Consider the following 14,948-nt stretch of genomic DNA (forward strand, 5'->3'; position numbering starts at 1 on the left):
TGGATTGGTCTTTATTTTTTGCTTTTTAGCAATTAATATAAATTATTTTAAAAAATAAATCATGTCTGAGCATAATTTGTTATATATTATAAAATAAAAATATAATTTTTTTACTCATAAAAATAACGAGAAATAAAAATTAAAGATGAATTCAAAATGACCCGTTATTTAGGCTGAAAACTTAATCTTAGTTATCTTTTTGTGCTTCGAAGAGAAATTACAGATTTCTTTATTCTTCCCAACGATAAAATGGAGTAGTTTTTTTTTCTTCCCAACTTGATCAAACATATGAAATTATAATGAATGATTGATAAAGGAAAAATAATTGATTGATGGACTGAATTATCTGTAAGGATAAGGTTTTGTCTTGTACTGAACTGTTTAAATTATGTAATTAGTTAAATTTTTTGATTCGACAGACGACAATACCGATGCTATGACGTTATTTTAATGGCGTCCGACAAATGAGACTTCCCCTTTCTATTTGGCTTCCTCTTCCCGCAACTGCCACTTTCTTTATCGCTTCTAATGCTTCCCGATTCCACCTCTTCGTCTAAACCCTAGAGATCTTCTCTTCCAATTCGGAAGCTTTTACTTTTTACATAGATAGATTTTCACTCGAAATCGTACAATTTCAAAGCAGTAGCAGTAATCAGTAGTGTGTGTGAACGGAAAACAACAATGAGCTGGAGGAGAGTGGGAAAGTCTTTTCAGGAACTATCAGCGCACTTCTTGCTTTTGTGTTTCACCGTTTTCCTTGTTCTCAAGCTCGATCATTTCGCCGATTTCTCCTGGTGGTCAGTTTTCGTTTTTCCCCAATTTTTTTTTTGAGTTTAATTAATGATTTCTGAATAATAAGGTCATCATAGTAATTGTCATCATATGGGATCATACTGGGTATGTTGTTGTTGTTGTTGAATGTCATCATTAGTAGTTGTTTCTCATGCCTTTATTTCCCTGGAGGCTGATGTTGATCGTTTAAACTATGAGTAATCTTGTCTAGGAAACTTATTTATAATGGGTTTGTTAGGGATGACAAAACTAGGAAGACAAGGGTGTGTATGTAGTAATACATAAGCTTTAATTTGATTTACATGAGTGATCAAATGAACACCCTTCTCATTGTTTGTCTGTTAATTTTAACCTGTTGCACTGTGTACCCTCAAGGTTCAATCTTTCCTTGAAATTGGGTTAGGGCAGTGAGTTTGTTAAGAGTGTTTAAGGTTTGATAGATATGTATAAAAGCAATATTTGACCTACATACACATTGTAATTTTTGGGCAAAGGGTGTTCAACTGATCACCCTTGAGCTTATGTGGCTAAACCACCGAGTAGGGGAAGGATAAATGATGCATGTATATAACACTCCATTACAGACCGAAAGATCTGTTTTATGGACAAAGGAGCAACTAGTATAGTGCCTCTCAGATTTCCTTTCACCATGTTTTGATTTAGAGGTGTTTTACCATGAATTTGACTTGGATATGCAGGGTTGTATTCTTCCCTCTGTGGGTGTTTCACGCAGTTGTTGCCCGAGGAAGATTCTCTCTGCCTGCTCCATCAGTTCCCCATGATCGCCATGTATGAATTTATGCAGTAACTTTTTTTAAATTTTGATAAGAAAAAGGAAGTCTTCTGTCCAAACAAAATTACTAATCAAATTTCACTTCTGCTTTTATATTCCATCTATTGTGGGTGTTGACTCCATGTGGATAGTGGGCACCATGTCATGCTGTTGTTGCGACTCCCTTGCTTATTGCATTTGAATTACTTCTCTGTATACATCTCGAGAGCATATATGGTAAGAAAGAAAATCTCCACAATCCTTTGTAATATGATTCCTATAAGTTATCTGTTTCTCGGTTTTATTGTACTATTTCATGGTGTGTCTAGGTTCATATTAGTTTGTTAACAAGAATTGTCATTTACTTACTCTTCTTTTCATGTGTTTTTCTGCAGTCATCCATTCAGCAGCTGTGAATTTGAAAGTTGTCTTTCTTCCCTTGTTAGCATTTGAAATAATTATTCTCATTGACAATTTCAGGTACTATGCTGACATGTTTTTGGTGGTTGACTTATTTGTTTGATTGCTTACAATGAAAAAACAATCTAGTGGTTCTTGTAGTGCTACAATTCATAAAAGAATCTCCAAAAATGCCGTTCCTCTTAGAACCTACATTTTGTTTATAGCTTTTCATGGTGTGTACTACACTCTCTCTTTCAATTAAAAAAATTGTCACATTTTCACCTTGACAAAAATTAAATAAATTATTAGAAGTTAAAATTAAAAATTAAAGTATTACTACCCCTCCAAAAAAATAATTATTATAAAATAAAATATAAAATATTTTTCTTATCGCACTCCACCGCTTTCTCTAACCATACCGCTCCCTCCCCCCCATTTTTTAATTTTAATTTTTAAATTTCTTTTATAAAAGTTTTTTTTAAAAAAAATTCTTACTTCATCCTTCTCCTTCAAATAATTATTTAGATATTATTTTAATCTTTTTTTAAAAAAATTCTACCCCGCCCCACTTAACCCTCTGCTTTCAGAAAAAATTCTCATTTTGTGTTAGATATATACATATGATTTTAGGAAAATATTTTTTACTTGCCGTAAGACTTTTCTTAAAATACTATTTTTATTTCTGTTATATTTGGTACGCAAGTAGAAAAAAATATTTTCCTAAAAGTATATGTACATATCTAATTCAAAACGAGAAAAATATAACAAAAAAATAAAAATAAATTAAGAGCGGAGGGTTAGATGAGGTGGGTATAGTTTTATTTTTTTAAAAAAATAAAAATAATAACATTTTTTTAGGAAGAAATGGGGGAGAGGTGAAGTATGATTTTTTTTAAAAATATTTTATATTAGAAGTTTTAAAAATAAAAGGACAGGGATTGTCGGGGGAGGGGGAGGGGTAGGTGGGAAAAATATTTTAATTTTTTTTTTAAAAAGAATTTTTTTTGGGGGGATAAAAATACTTTAGTGTTTAACTTTTAATTAATATTAATAGTATATTTAATTTTTGTCAAGGTGACATATTTTATTCATGTGGCAAAATTTTTGCAAAAAAATAGAGAGAGTAGAGAGAGTGTATTACACACACCACTGCGGTGTGTTTCTCAAACTAATAAGTGATAGTTTAGGTATGAAACTCAAACTTCGAATAGTTTAGATATGAAACTCAAAAAAATGGTATAGTTTAGGTGTGTTTTTGACACTTATCTCTTTAGAAAATCATACCATAAAGGCTTCATTAGTGAACTATTTGCCTTCTGATAGGGTTTGTGTTAACATTGCTTGTGCCTTCAAGTAGAACTATGTCATTTGCTCAACATATTAGTTATTTTTAATATTTCTTGCCTTTTATTCCCTTTTCTGCAATATTAGCTGTTAAATCTTTGTGCATGACCTGCTGTGTGGAAAGTAATGAAAATAAGTATAACAAATAATGGAATGGAAATAGTAATACACTTGCTTATATTTACTTATAAAAAATCATGGGATTTGGATGATACATTCACCTTTCGGTTATATCTGTGTCTTGCTGGTGGATAAATACCTTTTACCATTTGGAGCAGAATGTGTAAGGCATTATTACCTGGAGACGAAGAAAGCATGAATGATGAGGCAATATGGGAAACACTTCCGGTAAGTTCATTTATTTGTTCTTGGAGATACATTAATAGTATAGTTTAGGTCTTCGTAGCTGAATTCATATTTCTCTGATTTTTAATTTCTTGATTTTGTGAATTCTTCTTATAATTTGATTTGTTCTAGTGTAGAATATGTATCCTGGTCGACCTATAGTTGAAATCATTTGAGATGTATCTGTACTCCTAGGCATAGTAATCCAATCTATGTTTTTATCCATTTAGTATCAATATGCAGCATAGAGAACTAAGATCTTTATAACATGAAGTCTCGTGAGATTAAAAGTGTTTTTTGTGAAAAAATTATCTAGCAAAGATTAACAAAATGTATAACTGACCAGTAACTGTGTTGTTATTTTCCATGCTTGTTGACGCCTAAAAGTGTTAGTGGTTGCACTCAACTATGAGAGTGCATTATTCATCGCTTAGTTACAAGGATCAGAAATGAAGATGCTAAGATGGTGGAGTTCTAATTTAATAAATGCAAATAACTTACCTTATTGATCTGTTTCTCTGATCCAATAATGATCATATAACATATAGCAGTTAAATAAGAAGGCGGTCAATAGTTATGCCTTCTATGAAATCTGTTATCTTATCAAAAAAATAAGGCGTTCAATAGTTATCGGGACTTATAAGTGACTGGAAGATTTGTATACCGTAGTTTGTTAATCCCTCCACAAAAAGTGGGCATACTATCCTCTTCTGTTCATTGCAAAAGACTCGACTTCTTTCTTTTGAAGCAAAATATTCCCTCCAGTAATTCAAACTATAGACTAATTTTGTTCTTTTTTTTCTTGGTTGAACTGGAACTAGTACTGCTCTACATTATTTCAAAGTTTATTCGTTAGCTACTCTACCTTTTCATATTTCTAACTTTCCCTTCTACAGTCTACCCCAATGATTACATCAGAAGAGTTAGATGTGAGTTGTTTAGTATTTCCAGGAACATGGGGGACCATTTCTTAAATCTTCCGTATTTATTTTTTTCTTGATCCAAAAAAATAAAAAATAAGAAAGTTTGTATTCTCATAAAAAAGTTACTTTTAAAGATTAAAAAGAATATACCATAAATTCTTCTGTATGATATAACTATATTTAAATGCATTTTTAGAAAAGTGGGTTCCATTTTGGAATAATAAAAAAGAAAGTCAGTAGTACTCTTTTCTTGAGACTGAGAGTGTTTGTTCTCTAATTCAATACAATGATTTGTTCAAAGAGCTTACCTGCGAGCTAGTTAAACTTAGTCATGCCTTCTGAGTTGGAGGACTGTTATCAATGACTGCATTTTGTAATTGATCTGGGTGTGGTTGAATGATTTTATGGTGTGTCATTGCAAAGTTTTATGGTTTTGAAACAAATAACTTGGTATTACTTGTCAAAAAGAAAAATAAATAGATACCTATTGGAAAATAATTTGGTTATTGCTATTAAACATTGTTCTTGTTTTTTAACAATGTGGAGAATATAGAAGATGGCTTTACTAAATGACGATCTTATGCTTACTAGCATTTTTGGGTGGCAATCTCCATGGTCTTCTTTGTTGCTGCCACAGTGTTCACCCTTCTCAAGTTGTGTGGTATGTATCTCTGTGTCTCTGTTGATTTTATTTATTTAAGTTTGTTGGTTTGAGGGGTACAGCCCAAAGCATCTCCACTCCATGTTCTTTCCTTGACCAAGAGATCATCTATTCTTTGACGATTGAGACTAAGATATACAGATGTACAATTGGGTTCCTGGAAGTTTTATGTATTCATTTTGACAAAGAGTGGATGAATTATGTCTGTTTACCTTGAGTAACAGGATTACAGTGTAACATGTCCTTAGTCATGTTTAGAGGGAAAGCAGGGGGTTGGAAAAAGAAACAAATCCTATTCTTTTGTGGTTGCTTGTCAGTTTTTCTAGAAGCCTATGCCAATTCCTCATTTACTCTGTTTAATTTTAAAATAGATGTCATCAGAAAAATAGAGTAAATGAAGAAACTGAAAGACACCAAATACAAGCCAAGGTCACTCTGAAAGTGAAGTCACAAAAGAAACTGAATGAAGCACCCATAATTTTTTAGCAGAATGGTGTACATAGTCTTCTCAATGTTTGGTTGCTGAATTATCAAGACATCTTAAACACTTCTTTAAGGAGAAGCCTGAAGTAAGGTAAATATTTGAGGTCCACTTTTAATCCTTAGGAGACATTATAATTTTCAGAATTGTTACTATTGAACCCAATGTTCTTTCCAGAAATGATATTTGCGCTGACAGACCAATTACCAAGATGCGTCAATCATTCTTGTCCCATTGCATAGGCCTTACACTTTGGTTTAGATTTCCGAGAAGCATAAATGGAGTACCTACTTTTAAGTGTATGACATGATTAGGGATGCCAGGGAATCTTTAGTTTGTTCAAGAGTTCTGTTGGATACAACAGATCTTCATCATTAGTGTCACAATTGCTTTACATACATTGCCTGAGCTAAAATATGTTCTTCCTTCACCTGGTATTGTTTTCATAATTGTATCATTCAACTCATGCACCATTTCATTTTTTGGCATTAGTATTTCTCTTTCTTTCAAATATACTGGGTCATTGTACGGATAAACTGCCTCGACAATTGATCCGATTGGATTGTTGGATGATTTGATGCATATATCAGTAGGCAATTTAACAAGCTCCCTGTAACACTTAAGCGAAGTGAACCCCTCTGTTACATATTGCTGATCGATATCTTGATATTTTAGACGCTCGTTTTGGTTCATGATTTTCATTTTATTATTGTCAGTAATGGTCTTGAACCCACCAGGTATTTTTTGCATCATTTAGAACTTACCCTACTAATATCTGGATACTGAATAGCAGAAATATCCTTTAGGAAAAGCGAAGCATTAATAATGATCAGTGTTTTAGAACGGAGTGCTTTTTATGCGATAACTTTTAGGTCTGATAGAATGTGACCTAAAGAGGTCTCTGGATATTCACTGTCTATGACCATTTCATTGGTTGATGAAATATGAAAATGGAATAGAGAAACTGGACGACCCATTTATTCGTGTTCCTTTAAGGGCAGTTATATATCAAGCCTAAATGTTATCCAACGTTTTGACTTGTTTATTTATAGTATGCAAGCCTTTTGTTATCTGTCCCTGTATTTAATACCTATGCTAACAGTATTTCTTTGTTCTAGGAGATGTTGGCGCTCTGGGCTGGTGGGACTTGTTTATAAATTATGGGTAACTCCTGTTTGTGATGCTCTTAGTCATCCTTCTTCTGATTGGCGGCTTCGGCTAGAACTAACAAAGTTCTACATCTGTTTTGACAGTATTGCTGAGTGCTTTGCATTTCTTGTTTGTACTAAGTGGTCAAATCCAACAATTCATAGAAGTTCTGATTCACGTGGAGCTAGTTCTTCGTCTACTACTATCAGATATCTTGACTGGAATAGTGGCTTAGTGGTTTCCTCAGAGGAAGAACCCCAGAGTGGAATATGTGGACTGCAAGACCTCGGTGGTCACATAATGAAAATTCCAATTATATTTTTCCAAGTTCTCCTCTGTATGCGCCTGGAGGTAAGTTACCCTATGATATAATCACTGTCCAGCTACTAGACAGAAGAGATGCTTCCGATGCGTTTCTAATAATTCATGCTTCTGAATTTCAGGGAACACCTGCTGGTGCAAGACACATTTCTCTTCCACTTCTATTCTTACCCATATTCCTATTGCAAGGAGCTGGTGTCTTGTTTGCTACATTAAGATTTGTTGAGAAAATTGTTCTTTTATTGCGAAGTGGAGCTGCTGTGGGACGATACCATGTGATTTCTTCAAGAGTGCGTGACTGCTTTGCATTTATGCATCATGGTTCCAGGTAAAATCATAAGGAACCAACAAGAGACAGATAAATCATTATACGTTTCGTTTCTGTAAAACATGATATACAAAATGAAGGATCATAAAATTATGGGATAACACGATGACTCTAAACTGTTACATAAATAGTGATTCTTGAAACTGCAATTAAGTGATGGTTAGTATGTTTTGGTACTTTTTCAATAAGCAGGCTACTTGGTTGGTGGTCCATTGATGAATCAAGTCGAGAGGAACAAGCTCGACTATACCATGATGGATTTCCTGGGTAAGAATGGTTTTTTCTTCTCCTCTCTCTGAGTTCTTTGCATTGTATTTCATTTCTATGAAGAAAGGATAATGTAAATGTAAATATAAATGCATCACCCTCGCTGGAGATGGAAACATGAAAAGAACATTGATGAGTGCACAATGGTTTTCTTTGATCCATTACTTTCACATTGTTCACTAATTCAATAAAAGGTTTCAATTGATTTATCAATCTAGACAACACAAAGCATCATTAAAGACTAAAGATGAAACAACAGAAAAAACTGACGTAAGAATATAAAAATTCCATAACCTTCTTTTTTATGGTCTAAAACCTCTGATAAATGGATGATGATTGCAGACTGCGGACTAACAACAATTGACTTAATAACAAAGATCAGAATCAACCATATTAAAGTTCTCGATAGCTAATCAATAAAGGATTTTTCTCTTCGAAACCCATTGGAACTCCAAATTCTAGAACTCATTTACCACCTCCCTGATAATTATGAGTTCAAGAACTCTCCTCATTTTCTGGCTCTGGGCAACATTTAAATCAAACTTAAGTAGCTCGGCCTGAAAAATACTTGTTACTTTGTTAACTCTGTCCAACTGCAGCTTGATTGCTAGATACTACTCCAACCTGTGTTTATCTAATGGTATTCTAAGCCGGGGTGCATGATTTTATAAATTAGTATTTGTTGTTTCTCTCTCTTATCCAATGCTTATGATTCTTTACGGAGATCTTCAAATGCCTCAAAGACATTTGATTTGCCCACATCAGTATGATCGCGTTGGTGATCCTCTAGTTTCAATTCAAGAAATTTATCAATTATTTTTTTGTGTACTTGTGGTTTGTGGAGCCATAGGAACACGGTTTTCCATTTGGTGAAAAGAGCATAACACCAACATCTGCTCCGGTCCGAGTTGAAATCTCATTCGCTTTCTTGAACAAGTTTTTTTCCTTTTCGCGAAAGTAATAGCGTGTGCATCCTTTGACTCAAATAAACTTCATTTCAATCTTTTGCCTACCCATCTTAACCCTCTTTTTTCCATTGCAAAATCAAATAATTAAGGAAGAAAATAAGATGTTTTGGCTGAATAAGTCTAGCAATTTTGAGAGCAAGTCTCTGTAGTTAATAGTAGATGCTGCTAGTCTATTTGTCACGTGTATTGTCACTCTAAATTGATGTTTTCATATTGTGAGTCTATTTTGTCACATGTATTTAGTTTTTTCATATTACGTGAATCTAGTAGGAGATTACCATGAATACGAACAAAAATTGTCTTCTTATTCCACTGCAATTGCAAAGTAATAAATCTGAATTGAATCTAAGGGCCCGTTTGGACATGCGATATAAAATAATTATTTGAAATCAGATGATTTAAAATTGAAGTTTTGTTTGGACATGCAATTTAAATTTTTTAAATTGTATTTTTCTTATAAACATGAAAACCTCACAAGTTGTGAAAACTATCAATTTTTTTTCAATTCTTGTACAATCTTAACAAATGAGCAAATCATAGCTCATAAACAAGATATCGCAATATACTAAGGTGCTACATTGATAAATCACATATTTTCATGATCTTTTTATAAATAATGTTTGTGATTACAAACTTCCAAATACATATAATCTTATAAACATCCACTAGTCAACTATAGTAGTAATTAGTTATTTTTTAATATAATCTTTTCTCATGGTACGAACAATCTCTTCATGCCGAGTATTAGTCTTTTTCTGCAAAATTCAAATTGATGGGTCATATTTTTACAAAATGTGAACTTATGTGTCAAGTTTTACATTTAATTTTTTTTTTTGAAATCATGATTTGGAATCCGAAATCATGTTTTTTTTTTGGAGAATGAATATGATCCCAAATTGCATGTCTAAACGCTGGTTTGAAATCATGACTATCGCATGTTCGGACGCAAGCTAAAAACAAATGAAAAATAACAATGCTTTTAATTTATTACATATATAATATTAATTCGGAAGTGGAGCCTTTGGAGCACCGATTTATAGGTCTGGGGTTCGAGCCGTGGGAAGCATCCACTAATGCTTGCATTAGGGTAGGTTATTTACATCACATCCCAAGGTGCGACCCTCCCTCGGGCCCTGTTAATGCGGGATGCTTATACACCAAATTTAATGTTTTCATATTATGAGTTTATTTGTCACTTGTATTTTTAGTGTTTTCATATTATGTGAATCTAGAATCCCAACAAAAATTATCTTCTTATTTATTCCATTGCAATTGCAAAGTAATCAAGTCGAATTGAATCTAAAAACAAATGAAAAATAACAGTGCTTTTAATTATTTATTAATATAATGTTAATTCGAAAGGGGAACCTTGAAGCACGGGTAAAGTTGTCTTCATGTGACGTATAATTCTTAGGTTTGAGCTGTGGAAGCAACCACTAATGCTTGCATTAAGGTAGGTTATCTAAGTTACACCCCTTGGGGTGTGGCCCGTCCCCCATCCCTACTAATGCGGGATGCTTGTGCAACAGACTGTTAATTCTATGCTATGAATGAAAAGAAAACATGCTAAAGAGCTAGTTTTATTTTTCATTTACACATCCTAATGTGATTGAAGAAAAAAATCTCTACATCTCCGGCTCAATAAAACTTTATAAGATGATTTTACACTTCTAATTAGTTATATTTATTTTTACCTTTTAACCTTGATTAGCTTAATCAAGTTGTTGAGCTAATTACTTCCCTTTTGGGGCATCATCTTTATCACTTTCAATGTTATTTTCAAGATTCTCTCTAAGTAATATCGGCAATTGTATACCCAGTAACACTGAATTTACATAGTGCATACATTACAACTCTCATAATATTGTGCTTCCTAAAATACACTTTAGACCTATAATTAAGTTATTCCATAAAAATATACACATGCCTTTTGTATATTCCATCCAAAATACAGAAGGTATGATTTAATACCTGATTCATTTCAATACTAATTCTTAGATTGGCAACGCCCAATGGCTTAACCAATTTTTAGTTCTTCTTCTCCAATCTTGCTAAACACCGATAAGATCAGTCCTAAATTTCAATTGCATCACTAAGGAGTACTGCAGTGATTTTTACATTGTCATTACTTGAGCCAGGGGTCTATTAGAAACATCCTCTCTATCTTCACAAGGTAGGGGTAAGGTTGCCTACACATCACCCTCCCTAGATCCCACTTGTGGAATTACATGGTATATATTGTTGTTAAAGAAAGGGTAAATTTAATTTTTTACTGTAACTACCTATTAATGTAGCGAACAATTTCTATACAGGTGGTAAACAAAACTATAGAACATATACAAGAAATATGGTTCTCTATAATATCATTTATGCTGATAAGAACCTCATGGTGCTCCAAATTTTACTCAAATCCTTCAAAGTTCTCATTTCCTTCCCCTCCAAAGTAGCCAATAAAAGCCAAATAACTACCTCATAAGTGCTGCATGTTCTTTTCTTCCCCGCTGAACATTACATCATTTGCTGTAGGTGGCTTTGACCACTTACCAATAAATTTTAGTGTTATCCTCCATACTTACTATGCAACAAGTTACAAGTAATCTACATGTTTCTTCTGAGAGTTTGTGTCACGGCCCATTCTCTAAACAAAGCCCTGACCAGCATCCGGTGCCTTACTTGACTGAGCGGACCGGCGTGACTGTTCTAGCTTGTACCTTCATATCACATACCCCACATGCATATAAAAATAAATGACTTAACTCTTTGTTAGAAACTGCAATTCAAACAATTCCTGAAATAATAGAAATAACGATTGAAATCTATATATAGTGAAATGTACTTCAAATAATCCCAAGTAATGTGATCAACCATAATCCAACTAAAAACACATCTATGAAGCCTCTCCTGGAGTGCTAAGAAGAATGCACAGGGCATAGATTTCCTGGCTAATCCCCAAAACAAATGTTGGATAAATGAATGAAATTGTCCAACTAAAAGAGAAGAAATTCCATGGTCAAAGACGGAGCTCACCAAATCAACTTTGGGAATAAAGCAACCTAGCTCGTAGTCTGCTCGTCTATGAAACCTGCGTCTACATTGAATGTAGGTTCCACAAAGAGAATGTCAGTACACCACTAGCGGTGCCCGATGAATCTCAACAATCCCCTCGCTATTTATCATTGCTTCCGTTGAATTCCATGTTCTATAACAACAAAACCTCCTATTTTATTGATCTTCGAAATATAAAATTCGGGCATTTCGGGTGGTTTTCTGTTTATCAGTGGAACTCTATTAAAGTTAAAAAAGAAATCAAGTTTGCTTTTCCATTCATTGTTTTCCTGCTTCACTCTTGTAAAAGATACTTTATGATGAATTATGGTTTGTTTCCTTTCTCATCCCTTCATTTTTTTTGAGAACTTATTGCTTAGTTCATTAAGTTATTCTTTTCACTTTCTTTAAGTTGTTTCAGTCGATTAAATTCTTCTAATTCCCAGTTATGGCAATTAGTAACCCTTTTTATTGTTACTCGTGGCCCTTTATACAATCACCAAATCTTTTGTGCCTCTTTATGACAATTTTAGCAATCCTTTGTATGGCTGCTTATGACTCTTTATACAACCTCCATTCATGCTATGTCTCATTATGAAACAGTTAGTAACCCTTTGTACAATTACCATTTATGTTATGGCGAGATTAGTAACCCTTTATACGGTTAGCGTGTTCACACATTCATTTGAGCATCTTCATCTTTGTTATATTCATCTTTTGATCATTGGTGTTCTTGACTAGCCAATACTCTGCCCGTATGAGCTTACCCTTAAGTCGTGGCGACAAATTCTTATCGCACAGTACCCTGGATGCGAGCATTTATGAATCGATCTTCACTTCCACATCCGTCTCATAGGTCACGTCACCGAACTTGCACTCTAGGTACTATGAATTCAGTGGAAATGGATGCCTTGTCGCAGGAAGAGAAAAAATAACATGCGTTAATCGGTTTAGTTCGGTTTTGTTTCAGTTTTTTGTCTTTTAAATACCAAAACCAAACCAAATATTGTTTATTTCTCAAATTTAACACCACATCAACCAAATATAAAACACTGCCTATTTATTCGTTCAGAATCTGTTTTTTGTTCTGTCTGATTTTCTAAAAAAATTCTTGAACACTCCTACTCATTGAATTGCTATTCATTCAATTGTTGTAGCTCAGTGATGTTATCCAGAGCTTATGGTAGTAGTAACAGCCCTTGCCTTATTTTTTTCATGAGCAATTGCCAGATTGTGTATCTCATCCTTTCATCATCACCAACCTATTCTTGATAATTTGAGGGTGAACTTGGCCAAAATGAAGACTTTGCTATTACTTCTGTGGATTATGAGATTTTGTTTCATTAGAGTAACTACTTGTTGTTTTACAGGTATAGTACTTTTTGTGGTTATCCACCTGAAATAGTCAAGAAAATGCCCAAGAAAGATCTTGCCGAGGAGGTAAGCTTATCTTACATTTTTACCATAGTGCTTTGCATTGTACTTGCCACAAAAAATTGATATTGTGTTCATACCGGGATTGGTTGCTTTCTAATCATATTATGCATTAAGCTCTTGACATTTAATTTTTTCTCCACACTTTTGTGGATCTATCTATCTCTTTCTGCTCATTCTGTATTTCTTTTGTATTGTCATTTGATTGGTAGGTTTGGAGACTTCAAGCTGCTCTGGGTGAGCAAGCAGAAATCACTAAACTGAGCCAGCAGGAATATGAAAGACTTCAAAATGTAAACTTTTAATTGCACTTAGGCTTTCTCAACTCTGTGATGCAGGAGATATGATCTTTCATCTGTTTCCAGTATCTTGCGTTACTATGTTGCATGGACTACACTTTAGAAAATGAGGTCTTTTTTTTTTGGAAAGATGCTTTCACTTTCTACTAAATTATTACAATTATTAGTACCCCACTTGTGGGATTACACTGGGTATGTTGTTGTCGTCGTTGGCTGTGACATCTACTTGTGGTAGGGGTAAGGTATGCATACACCTCGCCCTCCCCAAACCCCACTTGTGGGAATATACTGGTGTATTGTTGTACTGGCCGTGACGTCTTTTTCTGCCTTTTGCATGAAATGGTACTTGCTAACGGGAATATCTAAAACCTTAAGTTGTACTTGGAACAGCTACTACATTCGGTCCCAATCCAGTTGGTGTGATGCTTAAGTTTTACTTGAAAAAGAACCATAATCCTTGAGTTGTACGTCATTAACATTTTTTCAGTTTATCTTGACAGTTCACTTCCAGAAGTTCGTGTCTTATTGAAAGATCTCAGAGAACATATTACATTTCATGTCTGGTAATCTAAATGAATATAGATAAATAAATGTAATACCAATATACCATGATTTAGTTAACTGGTCTAGTTTGAGATATGTGTACTTGTGTGAGTTCATACCATCTAATTTTTTTGATGAGTCGAACTCTGTCACTTTCTTCTGTTCAAAATGTTACATTTGTTTGTGTGAGGAGATCGTCTTGCATAGTTGGTCACATTAACTTAAAACAATTTTGATGCCGTGCAGGAAAAAGTTTTATGTAGGGTTTGCTTTGAAGGAGAGATTAGTACAGTGCTACTCCCTTGCAGGCATCGCGTCCTTTGCAGGTATTTTGCTCTACCATTATGGGCCTAGCATATTAGCTACTTGCCAATCGTACAAATGTTCATTCTTATCTCATGTGGTGCAGTTCCTGCTGTGAGAAATGCAACAAATGCCCTATCTGCCGTGTCTGTATCGAGGAGCGCTTGCCTGTATATGATGTTTAGGTTATATCCATCAGTCTTCTGCCTTCTTGAGTTGGAAGTCCTTACAAAATGTCAAATATGATACATGGAAATGTAATTTACAGAATTTTGGGGGAGTTACTTTGCTTAGACTGAACTAACTAAATTAGGTAGGACACATTCAGATTGTGGTTGCTATTCCAGCAACTGTAATCTTTTGTAAATATGTGTCCTTTCTAGTGAAGAAGTTGTATATATGTCCTTTCTAGTGAAGAAGTTTACTACTTAATTTTCCAGACCTTTTTGTGTGTTTCAGCAATCAGAATATGTGAATTCATATTCAATATTGAAGTTGTGATACGGCCTTTTAAACGCTTCCTTTTGGTGAAAACTGAAAACTATATCCAGGTCTAGTTACTTTAGTTGTC

General features: G+C 34.0%; 1 protein-coding gene across 2 annotated transcripts; it reads left to right on the top strand.

The window, feature by feature from the left end:
* Window positions 1-395: 395 nt before the first annotated feature.
* Window positions 396-14,818, top strand: LOC129893998 (uncharacterized). 2 transcript variants are annotated; one of them, XM_055969476.1, is made up of 14 exons: window positions 396-797; window positions 1,491-1,581; window positions 1,717-1,801; window positions 1,960-2,044; window positions 3,589-3,658; window positions 5,170-5,239; window positions 6,839-6,884; window positions 6,974-7,220; window positions 7,313-7,518; window positions 7,711-7,785; window positions 13,169-13,238; window positions 13,445-13,525; window positions 14,321-14,400; window positions 14,484-14,818. In XM_055969476.1, exons 1-14 carry the CDS (start codon window positions 682-684, stop codon window positions 14,560-14,562), a joined length of 1,401 nt encoding a protein of 466 aa, XP_055825451.1. In that variant the 5' UTR covers window positions 396-681; the 3' UTR covers window positions 14,563-14,818. The 2 variants fall into 2 exon arrangements, with proteins under 2 accessions (XP_055825451.1, XP_055825452.1); XM_055969477.1 differs by having other exon boundaries at window positions 6,842-6,884.
* The last annotated feature ends 130 nt before the right edge of the window (window positions 14,819-14,948 follow it).

The sequence above is a fragment of the Solanum dulcamara genome, chromosome 7 (assembly GCF_947179165.1).
Source record: "Solanum dulcamara chromosome 7, daSolDulc1.2, whole genome shotgun sequence".
Classification (NCBI taxonomy): domain Eukaryota; kingdom Viridiplantae; phylum Streptophyta; class Magnoliopsida; order Solanales; family Solanaceae; genus Solanum; species Solanum dulcamara.